This window comes from Aptenodytes patagonicus, chromosome 10 (assembly GCF_965638725.1).
Source record: "Aptenodytes patagonicus chromosome 10, bAptPat1.pri.cur, whole genome shotgun sequence".
Classification (NCBI taxonomy): domain Eukaryota; kingdom Metazoa; phylum Chordata; class Aves; order Sphenisciformes; family Spheniscidae; genus Aptenodytes; species Aptenodytes patagonicus.
In genome coordinates this window covers 3,094,759-3,114,337 of record NC_134958.1, presented here as the reverse complement: position 1 = coordinate 3,114,337, position 19,579 = coordinate 3,094,759, and the positions used below count along the sequence as shown (strand labels likewise).

Here is a 19,579-nt window from a genome sequence, read left to right as displayed (position 1 = left end):
ATTTTTTTCATGGGAGGAATAACAACTGAACAGTGTAATGGAGTTCAACCCTACATTTAAGTCTGAGCCTGCAAGCTTTCTGCCTAGCTCCTCCTAGCTGGCAGCAGTGATAATTGCTGCTTGTAATCAAGGCAACATAAAGCTCCAAAGAAACTGTAATCAGGCCTACATGAGCAGGGCACAGATATCGAGAATAAGAGGTCTGGGAGTAAGGCCAACCAGCATTTGGTCTGAGAGGAATTAAGAGTCTTTCCTTCAGACTAGAGCAGAGATTTAATCTGACATTTCACATCAGTCCCCCTGTGTATTGGTTTGACACAAAAATCCTTTTTTCTGCTCGGCTGGAATATTTCTCACATATGTTATTGTGTGTAATATTTGAATCGTGAGTAACAAATTGCAAAACAAAAAGAGGGAGAGAATGAGGAATTCTAAGACAAGGAGTTGAGTAAATCCCTAGTGGGACTCCCTTTTGTTTTTATTCACACACAAATGCAAATAAGAAGCAGATAATGTGCTCTGTAACAAACAGAGGCAGCATATAGGCAGTAATCAGGTGCTTTAGCATTAAGTTGTTGCTGTGATGCAGTGTTCAGCTAGTTAGATGGAAATATTTCTAGTAAAGTGGGTAATGTAATTTTTAAAGAAGTTACAGAAATGTACAGGATTTATTATTTACCAGGTCATTTCTTGGAAGCAAAGTTCCCCCTTCTAGCTATTAGAATTTAGCCCAAATTGTCTACTTGAGCTAATTGGGCCATTCATCAGCATCAGCAGGGAGACCCTGGATCATGCTAACATGCATAGGTAAAAGCTGCATCTGTAGCAGTTGAGGTGCGTGCCAGGAGTGTTGCAGTCTGCTCTGTCTGCCCTGCCACGTCACAGAGCAATGCACGTTCAGGAGCCAACTTGAAACAGAAGGGCCGTCCCACAGAGGCCACCAGTACGTCCCAGCGCATGCAGCACTGTGGTGAGACTGATGCACACACAGCTTTACACTGTGAGAATCGCAGGCTCTCCCTGCCGCTTTGGGATCTTGGCAGGTCTCGCTAGGTTGTAGCACTCAACCTGCTGCTTTTGCGCAGCAGCTGCTCGTGTCCCTTACATCTGTAGGCAGAAGACATGGGAACGAGGTAGCGCCCGCTCTGCAGAGACAGTGCTCTGTGTACCCTGTAATATTTGGTTACGGTCCGTACATGACGTTACAGTTCTGTTTGGATTAAAGTTCTATATGTTTACTCCGGGTAGTTGTTTCAGAGGCAGAAGTAGTTCTGCTTTTACTCATCCCTTATATAATCAGAGGACTCAAAATTACAGAATCTAATATAGGAAATAAAGAGTTTGATCCAGCAGCAAAATAAAAAAACCCCAACATTATCTGATAGAAACTCAACGTTTCAATGACAATTTCCCACCATATTCTTTGTCTTGTGTACATCAGTGCATGTGGCAATTTTTACTAAAGGGAGAGGCTTTGGGGGAATCTCTGAACTCTTTCATGTTGCCAGAATATTAAAGATGTGTAGCTTAAGGACCCAATAGGCAAGACACATATAATTGTAATAGCAGATGGGTTTTTTTCTGCCAAAATCGGTTACTTAACTCAGGTGTATATAGAACATTGGCAAACCCCGGCTGCCTGGCTTAATCAGTCTATTTAATAGCATGCTGGCAGCCAGATGTTACCTGGCATTGGCACTTTCAAACTGTTACATAAAAACATGAAAGTCTTTTCAGATTAACAAGGGTAAAACCGTGCAAAACTAATTCTGACAAGTGTTTGCCTTCAGTCATGCTCTCCTGTATTAAACCAAAGACAGTTACATTCTCTCTGTTTGGCTCTTCCCAATAACTCCACTGTAACACTCAGAAAGATGAGGAGGTTCATCAGGGCTGTGGGTGGGAGAAATGAGGAAGGACGTGTGCTACCCTCTGCGTTCCTATGTGGCAGGATATATCTTGGCTACAGTGAAGAGTCAGAACCTGAGGAAAGAGGAAATATCTACATTTCCACAGTTTGGAATGACTCACTGCCTATTGCAGTTGGGAACATTCTGATGTTCGCATTATACGTTTGATAATTCTCTTAAGGATAAATGCATAAGGACGTACTCTGTAGCAGAAGATTTCATGAAGTGCTGTTTACGAGTATTTAAAAAACATTTCTTCTTGCAGATATTGATGAATGCAGAGAGATTCCTGGAGTGTGTGAAAATGGGATCTGTATAAACATGGTTGGCAGCTTCCGATGCGAGTGTCCTGTGGGTTTCTTCTACAATGACAAGCTACTGATCTGCGAAGGTAGAGTGCTGATCTCATTCAGAGAATTGGGATTTCACCAGCTGACAATTCAGACATTGGCAAATCTGATATACTTGCAAGTCATCCTTAATGAGGGGAAAATACTGGTAGCAGTGTAATAAGTCTATGTTAATTAAGACATTTTGAATTCTTTTGCATAGACAATACCAGATTTTCCATCAGACATCTAAGGCCTTGAAGGAGCATGAGTCAGCAGTCATGGGAAGAAACATTGTTTTTCACATTTGACAGTAAAGCCAAGAAAAGAGTAGTCTCGAGTCAGATCATGAGCACCATTTTTTTTAATTCCAAGATATTTTTTTCTAATGGCACAAAGATTTCTGTAAATAATATAACACATGATACTTTTTTTACAATTTAAACATTTCCTAACATTGCATTAGTCAGTCTAATGGAGAAACTGAAGAAAGCAGTATGAGTTGCTGTCACTCTCTGGTGTGGGTTATGACTGCTGACAGCATGGGTGCTGCAAGCAAGGCATCGAGAGCTTCAAGTAAAAGCATCTTCTGTATGCTGCTTCTAACTGAAACACAGTTGCATTTCTAGGGAAATAAAGTTCTCTTTTTGCAGCGCCTTAAGTAAGGAAAATTGGTCAAAATTTTTTTGCCTAAAATTTTGTGGTGGTGTTTACATTGAAAGCTACTCATATCCAACAGGGATCTTGATGCTGCGTTATGATCAAGGGAGATCCTCATAGTTTCCAGTGGAGATCTACACAGACACAGCAGCTTACTTACTCTGATCGCAGTCTTAAGACCGAAATCCACCCAAGTGAAGTGTTGCATCAGGTCTTTCATGCGCCCTCCAACACCTTCAGAAAACCATTATGTAAATTCTCTAAATAGGAATGAATTTTACAAATGGAGCATATGGGTTTGGGATCATTTCAGGGAGATACCTAAATGTGACCAAATAATTGCTTTCACCAATATATTTATTTTTTCAGAATTAGCAAGAAATTCCTGTATTTGGGTAAGGTTACTCTTTACACTAAAAACGAAGTGGTTTTGACGTCTTTCTAGTGCCAGCTTACCATAACAATCCAATTCCTTTTTTGTACTGACAGATATTGATGAATGCCAAAATGGACCAGTGTGTCAGCAAAATGCAGAATGTGTCAACACAGCTGGTAGCTACCGTTGTGACTGTAAACCTGGCTACAGGTTCACATCAACTGGCCGCTGCACTGGTGAGTACTTCTGGCTTGTTTGTGTGAGAGTCTGCAAAAAGTAGTAGATTTTAAAAGAAGTCTGAAAAAGCATATCTCCTCTTCAGAAAGATGGTATACCAGGAGGAGATCTGGGCTCCAAGAACCCTCCTCTTAAAGCCTTTTAGGGCATCGCATAAACATCCTGGTAATTCCCAGAAGACTAATGGGCCCATCCCACAGAGGCATAAATGAGAGTTAGTCACCTGAGTAGGTGTTTGTCTTCCACTTTATCCCACCAACCGCAAACATTTTTCTTTAGCCCATGTCGTGTCTAGGGAGGGAAGACCAATTGATTCACTACCTTTGGACTAACTATTTTCTGACGCTAACAATTCAGTTGCGGCCCTGACAGGGACCTTCCTCTGCATAAATTCTTTGATTTTCACTGTAATTTGCTCGATGTGTTTTAGCAATTTATTTGCCGCTTGTATTTTTACAAATAAATCACTGCTTGCTGGGGTCTCTGCTGATAAGGTGGACTTATCTGCTAGGCCATATGCAATAACTAACTTAAAAAGTGTATTGTTAAACTTCCTAACTTTTCTGTGGATTTAAACAGGCCCCTGAACACTATTTTTAAATACTCACTGAGTGGGACTGCAGTTCTTTCATCTATTTGCTCTTCTAATATTGTAGACCAGAGAGGCATTCACGTTATCTTGATTACTTGAAGAATTGCAGAGATTTTAAAGACTGCTGTGAGCCAAGCAGCTGTAAATATTATATACATTTCTGAATAAAATAATAATTACAACGGAAACTGGTAACATTTTCCTTGGGTTTTTGCTTCTGAGTACTTGAGTTTTAGGAAGTGTACTTTTCCCTGCAGTGCAGTTTTTCATTGTTTCATGTGACCCTTAAGGGAAAAGGGTGTAGGGGCAACCAGAACACTACTATGAGAACTAAAACTTTGTTTTGTTAAGCTATACAGTGGCACATGTAAATATTCAATATGTTCCTAATGTAATTGTTGTTGTTATGGGTTTGTTACAGCAGTACAGGAAGAGCCAGGGAAGGTTCTGATATGGGTTACAATACCCAACATGAATTGGTGCAAACAGTAATACTTCCCTGTATTTTGCTCTTATTTTACATTTATTGAAAATAAAGTTACACAATTAGAGTCAAAATAAAAGTGGTTGATAAAGTACTTGATCCAGCAAAGGAAGGAAATTCCCAACCACTCTGCTGCGAGCAGAGTGCTAAGCACCTTGCAGTATTGGATCAGTCATGCTACCGCATGGAAAATGATCACATCCCAGTAGTTTGTATGCTATTGAATCAAAACTGATGTATCACAGCCACTAGTGCTATGAGTACTGCATTTATCTTGCTATCAAAATAGCATTCTTCTGGTGCTATCTATTGTGGGTATAATAAATAATTTTTCATATAAACTTATTTTTGGCAGTTAAGACAATTCTGCCTCCCAAATTTTTAAAAAGTTACAAAGTTCTCTGTTTACCCCAAAAGAAGTGACTTTTCCGTGGGACTTGAACTCACTACTCATTTGCTCACAGAGCACCAAAGAGTCTCATAGTTTTTCTTTCGTCTCTACTTTCCTGAGCTGAGAAGATGAGGAGTCCTTAAGGCAGCATGTTATCCAGCATTGGTTTCCTTTCTGCCTCCTTTCGACTCTAGTTAGCAGCAGTATCATTAATTGCATTGGTCCTCAGTGAGCACCCATCCAAAGCTACTAATGGCCCCAGCTGACGTGCAGTAATCCTGGGAACAGGGGCTATTGGGACTGTCCGTGTGCTAAGTAGAGTGTAGAGAAGAGGCAGTAGAGGCAGGAAAACAAGATTTAGTACATGAAGTTCTTTGCAATTAGGAAGAACTTGACTCAGTTTTGCAGTGAACTGGGTATGGTTTGGTAGGAAACTGCATCTGCTTTGCTTAGATTTCATGTAAATGAAAATTACTGAACACTAAAATCTAATCGATTCTAATACAAGCTTATGGCAGCACCTCAGCTCTCGTATTTTGGAGCTGCAGCAGACAAAACACCAGGAAGCATATTGAGTCAAACCAGCTCTTGTTGGTGATGAGGTCAACAGAAAGGCTTCATTTGATTCATGTTTCTGATTTGTTATGGAAAAAAATGTGCTGGACAGCAAACATTTTGTTCTTTGACATTTTGCTTCACTTACTGTTGATAAAATCCTGGATTCTGCCTGAAAGCATTTGTAACAAGAGTAGCAGGAAGCAGTCAGCTGTTGAACTGGTGTAATAGATGCCCTGCTATTGTCAGGCGGCATATCACACGCTGGCAGGATAGCTTTCCCCATCTCTCTCTGCAGAATTATGCAGTTGAGTGTTTGCTGCTGTTGGCAAAATATTTTCTGACACCATATAGCAGTAACTTCTTGCTGTTTGAGCTTTGTCTGGTTTACAGGATCATCACATTGCATGAGGCATGGATGCTACAACGCATATGTATACATGTACCCGTTTTATCTCTGCACAATGAGTAGATAAATCTACAATGCATTTTGTGTCTCTGTAAGCTTAGTGAGAAAAGTGTGGGATTCATCTCCCTTTCTGTTTTGTATGATTTCTGTGAGTTAATCAAGCAATTTGTGCTATAATCAAACATCGCTAAAAGCAAGTAGTTGCTTTCATGGGAAGGATACAAACTGTGATTTATATGTGGCTTTCATATCTGCTGCATAGTCAATGTAGAGCACTCGGAAATCTCCCCATATGATTTCATGTCATTAATTCAGCTTTTCAAAGCCATGGCGATATGCTTTCCCTCCAGCAAGAATTTGTGTTTGTTAAATATAATTTTTACACTAAATTTTTTTCAGCTCCACAAATGTTGGAAAAGGTAAGCTACAAGCAAATAGCCCCTTTTCTGAGATTTACTTAGTAATGCTTTTGTCATTAATAAATTAAAAATACTATTTTAAATAAGGGCCGTGCACTGGATTCTAACTATCATGGTTGCTGCTAATGCATCTTTCCAGCCCTGTAGTTTAGAGGCCTTAACTTTCACTGTGCCTCTTTGTTTTCAGATCGGAATGAATGTCAAGAAATTCCTAATATCTGCAGCCACGGGCAGTGTATTGACACCGTTGGAAGTTTCTATTGCATTTGTCACAATGGATTCAAGACCAATGATGACAGAACAATGTGTATAGGCAAGTGTATCAAATTAAGCTGTACTTAGGCTTCTATTAAGATAGTTATTAAGTCTATCCTCTCTGTCATAAGGAGTTGCATTGCAAGAATTGAGATTGTGAGCCATTTACCACCAGGCAAAGCTGCAAAACCACCATAGCTGGCAATTAGGAAGCTGATAACAAATGAACATCTCATTACAGTAGAGTAAACTTTTAAAAATACATAGCCTGTCTAATGAACTGCTAATGCTTTTGTTTTTCAGGAAAATGTTCCATTCTTCTTAGAATTTTCTGAAGCATTTTGTCTCATTTATTCCTTTAGGCAAGAAATTTAATAGATTAGTATTGCAATGCAGCAATTGTATACAGCCTACTTGTTAACAGAGTAAGTGAAGGGTAGATTTCTTGCCAGAAAAGTGCCCTTTTCAGAAACTCTCATCTTCATAAAGAAGGAAATTCTGTATTTAACCTGTTCACAGCTGTTAGTGTAGTGTCTGTTGTCTGAGCAAGATGAGGAGATTTCAGAAGGCTTATTTTTAAAGATAGCTTAGAATTCCTTTGGGAAGGGTGAGATAGGAGCCACAGTAAGATAAATGGTTGTTGAACCTTTGATTATTTTAATTATTTAATATCAAGTGTATAAACCTGTGTAAAATCTTCTTTTGGGGAGATACGACAATCTTTTTCCCTTCTATTCACTCTGTTGGCAGTGGATTATTTCTCTTGCCTGTGGGATAGCTACAGGCTTTCCTTTCCCCATCAGTGATTTAAATTCTTGCTGCTTGTTTTTTCTCCTTTGTAGATATTAATGAGTGTGAGAGAGACGCCTGTGGCAACGGAACCTGCAGAAACACCATTGGCTCTTTCAACTGCCGCTGCAATTTAGGGTTCATCCTCTCACACAACAATGACTGCATAGGTAAGGAGTGCTGAGACCAGTTACGTGTTTCTAAGACTTTCTACTTCTAATGAAAGTACCACTAGTACCATCTTCTCTATTGAGTTAGGGTCGCACCTTGCATGGTCTGCGTGATTAAAGACAAAACCTGATTTCTGCAGTGTGAAAAAGCCTCTTTGATTATGCACTCCTCACTTTTCCATAGCCACTTAAATGTTTGCATGTGATACATACCATTCCTTTTTTCACTCTTGCTTTGACAATTTTACAACGTAGACCAATATTGGTATTTTCCCCTCACTTGCTTTTGAAACAGGGGATTATTTATGTATTATCAGTTACTGTGCTGATGTAGTGGAAACAGAAATCTCACCTACCCAATTCACTTGTTGCAGGTGTTTGTTATATATCTTTCAATGTTATTTTTATTAGATGTGGACGAGTGTGCAAGTGGAAATGGAATGCTCTGCAGGAACGGTCAGTGTGTGAACACGATCGGGTCCTTCCAGTGTCTTTGCAATGATGGCTATGAGGTGGCTCTGGATGGAAGGACTTGTGTTGGTGAGTGCTTTCTTTTAGGGTAAAAAAAGAGTGCAGCAAACCTTGAGGAGATATTCTTAGTAAAATTGTAGAAGAGGTCAGAAAGAACTGTCACACTGTCGTCATTGTACCTAGCAGAAGAAAACAGTGACAGGAGGAAGAGGACTCTTCTCCTGCTCCTGGGAAGTTCCACCATCAGTTTGATGGAATCAAAATTAAAGCAGCCTCAGCTGCAGATTTATTGAGATAACAGCAATTATCTCAAATAAATTGTCTTTCTTTTCTTTTAGATGTCAATGAATGTGCACTGGAGCCTGGAAAATGCTCACCAGGCACATGTCAGAACTTGGATGGGTCATTCAGATGTATCTGTCCTCCTGGCTATGTCCTGCAGAATGACAAATGTGAAGGTGTGTATAGAACAATCCTTCTGTCCTGTTTCCTAGCTACTCACAGTTGTTACCACTTCCCTCTGCATCTAAACATGAGTCATGTTTAGTCTTTTGTGGCAGTGCGCAGTTCTGAACTGTAGCCACTAGTAAGTCACTCACTTCCCAGAAAAAGTTCCACCAGCTTTCGTTTGAACCACAACTACCTGATCTGATCCCAAGAAAAATCTAATCCCAGGCTGTTTGGTTGATGGTACATTGCTGAGGTTTGCCCACTGCATGAGGATTTGAAAACTAATCCTAGATTTTGCACCCGGATTTCTTGTTCCTCTTTCTGTCTGTTCCTTTTTGTTTGACCTTTTTGTTTTTCAAATCTGTTAGATATCGGTGATGATGTAAGGTTACGTTTTATGTAGTACAGCTGCCAGTGTAGACATTTTTATTTCTCATCTCTTTAATTACTTTTCTTATAGACATTGATGAGTGTGTGGAACAACCAGAAATTTGTGCCCTGGGCACATGCAGCAACACTCCAGGCAGTTTCAAATGTCTGTGTCCAGAAGGCTTTGTGTTGTCTTCCACAGGAAGGCGATGCCAAGGTAAGTTCATTCCTATTTTCTGACATTTCAAAATTTGTTTGCTGTTTTATAAAAGTCTTATTAGCTGCCTGTTTCTAATATAATGAGGAGACTCTGGACTCAAACAGTGTTTTTGACAAGGAAAACATGATAATTCTGTAGTTGGGGCCAGGTTCTGTCTTGCCCTAACATCTGTTTGTCATTAAAGAGAACATTGCAATAAAAGGGGCGAAGATAATGTTAAATGCACCAGGTTAAGTGAGGAAATTATGTTGCCCTGCAGCCCTTTCTTGCGCCCCTGGAGGAAACGTTGAGGCTACCGGGACTCTGTATAGACTGTGACATGTCTGACACGGAGATGGAGCGTGGACACAGGCAGGACACTACTGCAATGCACTGCTAAAGGCAGCATTTCCAGGAATAAGGCTGCTCTTAGCACTTATCAAATTCTCCATAACACTTGTATGCTATTCCTCTCCACAGATGTGTGGGTGGAAAAAAGATTGATGGAAAAAATTTGCAAACAGTGTTGTGTGGACAATAAGTACCTATCTGCTTAGAAAAGCCTGAAGCATCTTTTGGCTTCTAGATTATTGCATACGCTGTTCAGAGCCTAAACATGGGCACTAAGACAGATATCAGATGCTAAAAGCTGAACATCTAGTCATGAAAAGCCACAGGTTAGTTTATTTTGTGGATAAAGAACAAGCACAGCAAATTAGGGAGTGAGTTATTTTAAAGACTTTGGAAATTATTAAATAGATACATCATTAAATGTGCTATACACAGTGTGCACAGTGGGAACCACTGATGAGTAAGACCTTTATAAGGACCTCTGTAGTTATGCTTGGCACAGAACGGTGATGCTTGTTGACACCATAGTGAGTTCTTCACTTCACAGTGGGCTAAATGAAACTGTGGTTTTGGTAAAAAACCTGCAGTAAACGTTCATCCAAGTCTCCAAACCACCATGCAGTTTGGCACAGTTACTTCACTCAACTTCAAGAAAGCAGCACGGCTGTTTTAGCTGTGCTTTTGTAGCTTATATAAATGAGGTTTCTTCAGTCTGAGGGTATTGTTCTCTTCAGGTAAGGAAAAAAAATCACAAAAGCCGACAAGAAACAAAATCATAAAAAAGAATGCAGCCTAATCTTCTCCTTTATAAAAACGGACCACTGTTTCACACATAATGTCAGAGGAAAATGCACGCTTGTGTGTATGAAATTCAAGTGTGCTTTTCCCCATCCCCTGAAGACGACTGTTTTTTTTCAAGTATCTCAGGCCAAACGAAGTTTTGTTTAAAACTTCCCATTACTGAGGACTTTTGTAAAATCTGGACATTGCCCAGCATTGATGCTGCAGCCGGAAAACTGGATGAGCAGCTGCTTCCACAACTGCCCTGTTGCTGTCCCCCTGCCAACGCAGGGAGCTGCCAGCTCTCTGCCTGCTGGATGCTTGTGGTCTGTGATCTCAGCTCTGCTCCAGCATCCTGGTTACCCAGCTTAAGGGAGCAAAACACAGTGCCACTGGGCCAGTTTTGTTTGTTTGTGTGTACCTCAGGGAAAAGAATGAGGAAGGAAAGTGCTATTGAAAATTGCCTATCATTTTAACACTGCGCAGTGTTATCATTGCAAGTTGATGAAAACCTCTTGACTCAAGTGATTCTTACTAATAATGGAATATGCATAAATTAAGCCAATATTCAGTTTTTACAAAGAGGGGTGAGGATAAGAGGGGAGTACAGCCCTTCCATTTCTGCTGGACAAAAGAGAAAAACCCCTCCTTTTTCATGACTGAAGTAGGACACTCTATCCCATAGCTCTCCTTTACTGCGGTAGAGAGCTCCCCTCCCTCTTCAGATCTTCCCCAGTCAGAGACAATGATGGTCCTTCTTGATAGACTCAGATGGAAGTTGGGTGTTTTGTTGGGGGGGCCTCCTGTAATTTTGCAGTTAACACCTCTGAGTGAAAACTGTGCCACAGTAACCCTAACTGCTCCTAACAAGTTCTCCTCTATGCAGATCTTAGAGTAAGTTACTGCTTTACCAAATTTGAAGATGGAAAATGTTCTGTGCCGAAGTCCCGAAACCACTCCAAACAAGAGTGTTGCTGCGCCTTGAAGGGACAGGGATGGGGAGATCCCTGTGAACTCTGCCCAGAGGAAGCAGATGGTGCGTACTGACTAGGTTACCTTACTGTCATGATAGCCTCTCAGAACTGAAAGGTTGTGATTCTTATGAGAAGGAATTAGGAAAAATAATCTTCCGGAGGTGTTTAACCCTAACAATTGTCATTGCTCTCTGTAAAGTAGATGCCATTGCAGTCTCAAAAACCATATTGTTTGCATAGTCCAGTCTCAAACATATTCCTTGTTTGCTTATAGGTTTGTTAGTATGATTAGGTGCCGAGTATTTTGCTCTGGAGGTGTCACATACTGAAAGGGGAAAGTAGTAGGCCCTTGTTAGGCTCTGAGTAGAAATACCTGCAAGACACAAATGGAATTCATCTAATTGTAAATAAGTATAAGAAGGGCCACCATAAACATGAAATCTAGTTTAAAAAAAAAAAAAGTCGAACTAGATCCACATCTGAATCACCCTGTTACATTTTGTTATTAAAAAAATCTAAATTTGCAGTCTTATCAATATGAACGACTGGCAAAAATAGCAGGGAATGACAAAGCACAGGCCTTGATGAAGGAAAGCCTCCCTGGACTGCTGCTAAAGAAACACGGTCCTTCATCAGTATCCTTTGTAAGACTGAGTGAGTAGGCATCAAGCAAGTCAACAGGCCTTTGTACCATCATGGTGCAATTTGCTGAACGGACTTTAATTCATGCTGACAAATGTGGTTAACAGCATTACTGGTTTCAGCAATGCATTAATACAGTTTATTGCATTAATAAGTCATGTAGATGTTTTGCAGACAATCCTCACAAAAGCCAAGGGAAGAAAAGAGAATCAGATGTGCCAGTTGCAGTATTCCTCCCAGGCTTACTGCCTGTGCATGTTTCATTCCGTTGCCCCGGAGCATTTGAACCAAAGTCAGTTGGAAAAGCATGGTATACGTCACGGCATTTCATTGAAGTGTCAGCACATATATTTTCCACAGTCCAAACTGTTCTCAGAGGGTGATATTGAGGCCATTTTTCTCATCTTTTAAAAAAGAAATAGCTTTAAGGTATCTAAGTCTGGGAAATTTATGTCTTGACATGTCATGAACAGTGGAATTGTTTCTTTTTTAAAAAAAAAAAATATCGGTCGTCATCTCACGCATGTTTCCCATCGTCTGCTATCTGAATGCAGGCCGGTAAGCTCAAGCACATGTGCCACCTGAGTCTCCTTCTGAAGGCTTGAGCAACAGGCAGGTTTCGGGCTGCCCGGCTGCACAGGGCTGAGTTTCCCACTGAGAGCCTAGCAGTGTGCCAGACACCGTTGCTTTCAGTGCAGGTGTGCATCTGCATTTAGTTCTATTGTGTTCAACCTTGGCAAAGACCAGCTAATGTATTTCAACTAAAGAAAGCGTAACATTTGTTATGTCTATGATTGTATTGTACTGCTGCACTGTAAACCTCTTTGCAAAGGAAAAAGTGAAATCTTGTCAAGGGTTCTGTGACGTTCTGGGCGTGGTTAGTAGAGAATATGCTCAGCGGCATCTTGAGATGGTTTGAATTACAGTCCTGTGTCCATCCATCTGCTGAAGATACAGTTTAGAGGGGAGAGGTGGATGGTTTAGTTTCAGTTGCAAGACTTGTATTTTTTGTGTGTGTGTCAGACCCAAAACTAGAGGAGTTTCTGAAGCTGAAGGGCCTTTATGATTACATGCATCCTCGTTGCATTTTGGTCCACCGGAGTGGGAATTTATGATTTCTTATTTATTCTAATGCCAAGAATATACCAGGTGGTTTGCACAGGTAAGCAAGTACATGCTTTCTGCAACAAAAAATAGAGAATGACTTGTTCTCAAAAGACTTACATCATCTTTAAATCTTCAAAAAACACACAGAAAACCTGGTGGATTTGGAAACTGAGTGGTGACTTCACTCTAAGCTGAACCCAGAAATTCTACTCTCAGCCTACCTGTAATAAAACTATTACTTACTCTAGAACTAGAGATTGGCATGCTTTAAGGAGCTACTCTGGTGACTACAGATTAAATTGTGTCTTCTTCAGAAAATGTAGGAAATCTTTCATTTACAGCAGAAAAGAATGCAGTCGCTAGTATTGATACTTTTAAAATGGAAATACTGCATTAGTTTGTTCCTTAAAGGAAGTTAAATAATAAATAATTATTCACAGGATTTTACATATACACATACAGGAGATCAGATGAAATGTAAAGTGAGCATACAGTTTTTACATGAATGTAAGATTAAATTGTAATTTTATACATTTACATACTATATTTCTGGATCTGATCATGAGGAGGATGAATTGGTATCAGTGGTTACTTGTGTAGCTCATGGGTAATGCTGATTGTCAAGATAGAATGTAACATACGGTTTGATTTTTGACTTTTTTGTTTTGTGGTTTTTTTTTTACAGAGGCGTTCAGACAGATTTGTCCGTTTGGAATTGGCATCCTTGTTGGACCTGGTGACGCAAGACTGGGTAGGTGCCTGAACTGCACGATGCCGTTGTGGCATCAGTACGCCATTTTCTACCCATAAGCCATTCTCCCTTTCAGTTGAGAATAACACCTCTGCAACTGTTTCCAAAAGCCACGAATTGTGGAAACTTCTGTACTTTTTTTTTTTCCCAATTATTTATACCGATTTTAAATTCAAGCTTGAATATCTCATATATCAGAAATTAAACTTCTTTTAGAGTAGCATGTTTGGCTTTTTAATTTATGCTGAGCAGATTTGCTAGGAAACTTATGTAGGATCTAGAGAATGGATCACATAGCATACCTGTCTTTCCTTATACAATATATGTAGCCTGTTTACAGTAAATGGTTTTAATCCTCCAGAAGTGCAAACCACAGTTTCCCAGATCCCTTCAGTACATTCTGTTCCCTCCCAAGACAAACAGCACTTCAGCCTTACTGGCAAAAGTTTTCATTTAAGGAGCGCTGGATGACTACTGCTTTTCATATCTACTCCTCTCCCTGTAGCCCCAGTTGGAGAGGTTTTTCATCTGACATTTAGAATCAGTTTCTCTTCTGCATTCTGAAAGCTGGCCTGCAAGACAAATTCTGTGCCCTCATCCTAATATATATCAAAATTCAAATATTAGTAATTTTTTGTGATCTCGGGAATATTTCTTGCCAGAACAACACTTGTTCTTTGAGAGAACTCTAAAAGCACATGAAGTCAATTGCACTTACTGTGTTTTTTGTATTTCTGGTTAAGATGTGGATGAGTGCCTTGATCCAGACAACTGTAAATTTGGGCAGTGTATCAACACAGATGGGTCTTTCCGCTGTGAATGTCCCTATGGTTACATCCTACAAGGAGCTCAGTGTGTGGGTAAGTATAGCTGTTTGATCTTCCATTTTAAAGAATCTCCTGAATTGCGAAGTATGGCATTAAGGGGTAGTGGGGTTATATTGTTCTAATGTTGTGGAGTCTCCATCCCTGCTGGTGCTTAAAACCTGCCAGGGCAGGGCCTGGGCAATCTGCTCCAAGTTGGTCTGGCTCTGGCTGAGTGTTTGGCTCAGATAACCGCTAGCGATCCCAAATTATGCTAGGTCTCTGTGACTCTAATTCAATAACTTAGTTCTTGGATTTTGTATTTTTTTTGGTGGTACATCAACAACGTAGATTTTATACCTTTTTGGTTGAGTATAACCATGTATTCTTGCCTTGATTTAACTGCAGATACTGATGAATGTGCTGTTGGAAACCCGTGTGGAAATGGAACTTGCAGGAATGTGGTGGGAGGTTTTGAATGCACCTGCGTTGAGGGATTTGAGCCTGGACCGATGATGACCTGTGAAGGTGAGACTCCCATGTGTTAAGGACTGTCATTGTAGTTGTGTGCTGGAACAGTTTCCTGATTTCGGAAACAACTGAGGAGAGTAAAGCAGCTTAAAAAGACAAATGTGGACATTTGGAACAATGCATCTTTATCTGAAACAGAAAAATAAGTTCCTCCTTCCTGTATCCACCTTGAACTGTGGTACCTTTTTCTAACTGGAGGTTGGGTGAACAGGCTTTCAGGTAGTATCTGCTAAGGGACTGCCCAGAGAGGCGCATGTTGGGGTACGGTCGCTCCAGAACAGTCCCCAGAAATGCTGCTTATTGCGTGTATGTTTTTGCTTACCTCCTAGACGACCCTTGAGTGAGGAGAGTCACTGTGGATGATGAAAATAGAAAATGGGCTGCTTGGGTTTGTTAGGGAAGAAACAGGGAACAAAACAGAAAATATAAATACAGTACTAGATGATTACCATGGTACCCCTATGTTGAATATTTTTCATGCTTTGGTCTCTCATTTCAAAAATAGACATTTGAAAATGCACAGGGAAGGGAAGAGTAAGGAAGATCAGCGTTATAGAAGGGACATGCAGAAAATGAATTAGACTAGAATTTTTCAGTGTGGAAAACGTGTTTGAAGAGATACATGATTTAAATTTATAAAGCCACAAGTGGTAAAGGTACCAAAAATAGAGGGAACATGTTAGACAAACCAAAGCAAGCATTTTTATATGCATAGTACTTACTTAAGTTGTGGAACTCTTTGCTGCAGAATATTAGTGAGGCCACAAGTATAAATTGACGCAGAAAGAGATTCTACAAATTTATGTGGGAATCCATCAGTGGAAATTAAGCTTGATAGTTTGGTTGTGGCTTTTGGCTGTGGAAGTCCTTAAGCTGAGAGGCTGTATCAGGGGAAAGATCTCTGCATGCACGGTATGGTGTTTTTTTAATACTCTTCTCCTCCTGTTACAACTAGAGAGAGGAGAATGTCCTAGGACATTCTGACACTCTCTTCTGACCTGACACTGATGTTCTTAAATTATCTGCCACAATCTATTTGTTTGCAAGCCCATACAAAAGAATGCTTCTATTTTTGCATCGGCTTGCATTAGTTTTATATACAGTTAGAGCTTCATTCACTTCCCTGTGGAATTCGGGTGAAAGCTCAAATTGCAGAGGAGGAGTTAGCAGAGTGCATAAACATCATTATATAGCAGTAATTACTCAAGTAGCCCAGAGCCTGTGTAAATGCACCTCAAAATAATGTTTCCAGTAAGGCTGTTGTTTTATGGAATTCAGTGTATGAAGAAGCTGAATTGATGCATCTAGAATTTAAAAATAACCAGTCATAAAAACTGAGCCTAGATGTGGAAAAGATACAGTTTTAACTCAGACAGTATTTTGGCAGCATGGATCTGGAAATTATTTTCACTGGCTGCTTGCCGTTGAAGCTATTGAAACTTCAGGTAGCTGTGCAAACATCCTGGCATGTCTGGTGCCTGCTCCTATACAGAAATCCATAATGAGTAGAACCACGGGTCCCCAACCGTTAAAATTTAGCCCTCGGTAAACTGGGATCTGTGGTATTGCCCGTACCTAAAAGCTGTGCGCTCAAGTCTGCTGAGTTTTACAAAAGCATCTTTCACTTCCCCCATGGTCTTTGTTGCTCCGAATCCAGATGTCAACGAGTGCATTCAGAACCCCCTGCTCTGCGCTTTCCGCTGCGTGAACACCTTTGGATCCTACGAATGCAAGTGCCCCACGGGGTACGTTCTGCGAGAGGACCGGAGAATGTGCAGAGGTAAAGCTCCTACCAGACTCTCGCAGTTATGAGATAATGATTTCAAGTTCCTGCAGGGGTAGGACTCTGACTCACTGCACTGTTGGGCCAGAGTTTTAATCCCAGGAAGTAACTGAGTCAGAAAGAATTTGGGATGAAATTCTATGGTTTGCATTATGCAGTTGATTGTATTAGCCCTGTCCTGCCCGTAAACTTATACATCTGCATAAAGTGAGGTCATATCAGATGATACGGTTTTGTCTTGCCCTGAAAATGGGCATTTGGGAGAAATCAATTTGCTCTAGGCTAGTATATCTTACGGTTAGTTTAGCACAATAAAAAGTATGTGTAGAGTTTGATTATGGTTGAAATTCCAAAGTCAGAATTTACTATTGTGAATTTCCAGGATCGTCTCTCTATATAATGGAGTCTAAACCTTGTGTTTTAGATCAGAATGAGTGTGAAGAAGGAATTCACGACTGTGACTCAAAACAGATGGAGTGCAAAAACCTAATTGGCACCTATATGTGTATCTGTGGACCAGGTTATCAACGGAGACCAGATGGGGAAGGCTGTATAGGTAAGTGACGCTGAAGTGTTGAAGCTGTTGAAACACGGTTCCTCAGCAGAGCTGAAAATTTTGGCTTTAACAAAGTGTTAAGGAACTCGGAGGAAGAATTACCCAGCTACCTGTGTAATGGATCTACCGGTGCTATACACACTTTGCTGCGCTGTTCAGGTGTGCGCACGTGGGCAGCAAGTAGAAAATCTGGATGTGGCTGTCTTTACTTTGCAGCAGTTTGTACTGCTGCTGCTCAATTGCTCTGAGTGAAGAAAGCAGAGAATTGGGCCCATTATTGTAAGCTTGTTTATCTCTGTTAGCATGAGTGAGAGTAGATCTGAATTGTTTTTAAACTCTGGATGGCATTCAGAAGTGCAGCTGTAACTATGAAAAATTTTGAAAACCAGTGAGGAATATATTGCAGAGAAAACGTAGTAACAAAATATATAATACTGTGAGCCAGATGGTCATCTTTCCTCTGAAAATTGAATGAAAGAGACTTTTTATTTAAAAAAAAAAAAAAAAAATTATGCAAGTTTAACCAGGCAGAATGCACAGCTTAAGAACTCCATACCAACTTCTCTAGCCTGCCTTAATCCGCTTAATGGACTTGATTTTTGTCATATCATTTCAAAAAACACAGATGAGAACGAATGTCAGACCAAACCTGGGATCTGTGAGAACGGCCGTTGTGTAAACACAGTGGGAAGTTACAGATGTGAATGCAACGAGGGATTCACTGTCAGTGACGCCCAGAATGAATGCCTTGGTAAGTCGCCCATTAACACCCTAATGAACTATCACTTTGATAGCAGAAACTGTGGTTGAACTTAAACTTAGAAATGTATAGTGAATAAACGTGCTCGTGGATTTACATGCCTTTGGGAAGGGGCCTTTGTAAGTAGGTGCCCTCCTGCAAGTTCATTCTTCCCGTGCTAACCGTGTGCCTGCTTCAGTCAGTCCGGTTGGGTTGACTTGCTATGAAAGCTGACTGTTCGGTGGCTTCAGTCAGCCGGGAATTACTCTGCCTTTTCTTTGGTCCTGATTTTCAGCCAGTCCTTCTTCTCTGGGTTCAAACAGAAACATGTATTTTTATAAGTATAATGTAACTTGTCTTCCACCTTTTGCTAAATTTCCTGTCGTCTTTGTTTCCCTTAGACGTCGTGCTCTCTTTCTTACTGCTGGTAGTCTTTCACTCTCAGTTCCACAGTCCCAGGGTGAAGTATGCCCTTTCTTTTATATTTCTGACTAAATTCCTAATATCTCATGACCCTCTGGAGGTCGTCACCATTAGGATTCCCTGTGATGCATAATTTGTCTTCCAGACAACAGAGAGGGCTACTGCTTCACTGAAGTCTTACAAAGTATGTGTCAAATCGGATCAAGCAACAGGAACTCTGTCACCAAGTCTGAATGCTGCTGTGATGGTGGCCGAGGCTGGGGACAAAACTGCGAGGTCTGCCCCTTCCCAGGCACCGTGGCCTTCAAGAAGCTTTGCCCTCATGGCCGAGGATACATGTCTAACGGAGCAGGTACTGACTTTTCTATTAAAGGCCCTCTTACACAATGTCAAATTCAGTGATAAATTATAAACTCTTTTTTTGCATATTTGAACACTGTGCAGTCCTAAAAATATTTTGGGTATCAGTTGAAATTTTCTGAGAGTTTTCATGTTGAGAGAGTACAGTCCTTTGGGAGGAGGGTGCATGGCCAAAGGCATCCATCCCAGCTTGGCAGATAGTTATTTTGCCTGCTGGTTGACTGACGTGCACTCGAATGGGAATTTGCACTCTCACGTTTGAGTGGGTTGTAGGTACAGATTAAGAGCTGTTTGTGTACATGAAAGCAAAGTGATGTTTGATTTATGGGGGCTAATATATGATCAGCTCCGGTTGTTCGCTTCCACTTGAGGCTTGTTCATTGCATTTGAAAGTTAGATTAATGGTCCATTCCGTATTTTTCCACTGAATATTTCTCCTTATTCTGTGCAATATTTCATTATTGAATCTATTGAAGCTGTATAAAATCAGTCCTTGTTCCGTTGTGAACTAACCCTCATTTAATTGCAGATATTGATGAGTGCAAGGTTATTCATGATGTCTGCCGTAATGGGGAATGCATCAATGAGAGGGGATCTTATCGTTGTCATTGCAACCTTGGCTATACTACAGATATAACTGGCACTCTTTGCATAGGTAGGTTTTTCATTATGGTGTATGTATATAAAGTTTATTACTTTACTAAGAGGTGACTT

General features: G+C 40.5%; 1 protein-coding gene across 2 annotated transcripts in view; it reads left to right on the top strand.

Annotated features, from left to right (window-relative positions):
• FBN1 (fibrillin 1) overlaps positions 1-19,579 on the top strand; it is a 156,862-nt gene that overhangs the window by 125,475 nt on the left and 11,808 nt on the right. For both annotated transcript variants that reach the window (XM_076347809.1, XM_076347810.1), the window contains exons 43-58: positions 2,176-2,301; positions 3,389-3,511; positions 6,550-6,675; positions 7,460-7,576; positions 7,988-8,116; positions 8,386-8,505; positions 8,958-9,083; positions 11,083-11,232; positions 13,605-13,670; positions 14,414-14,530; positions 14,882-15,001; positions 16,662-16,784; positions 17,212-17,343; positions 17,969-18,094; positions 18,651-18,857; positions 19,395-19,520. In XM_076347809.1, coding sequence (XP_076203924.1) covers positions 2,176-2,301; positions 3,389-3,511; positions 6,550-6,675; positions 7,460-7,576; positions 7,988-8,116; positions 8,386-8,505; positions 8,958-9,083; positions 11,083-11,232; positions 13,605-13,670; positions 14,414-14,530; positions 14,882-15,001; positions 16,662-16,784; positions 17,212-17,343; positions 17,969-18,094; positions 18,651-18,857; positions 19,395-19,520 — 2,034 coding nt within the window. The remainder of the gene's footprint in view (positions 1-2,175; positions 2,302-3,388; positions 3,512-6,549; positions 6,676-7,459; positions 7,577-7,987; positions 8,117-8,385; positions 8,506-8,957; positions 9,084-11,082; positions 11,233-13,604; positions 13,671-14,413; positions 14,531-14,881; positions 15,002-16,661; positions 16,785-17,211; positions 17,344-17,968; positions 18,095-18,650; positions 18,858-19,394; positions 19,521-19,579) is intronic.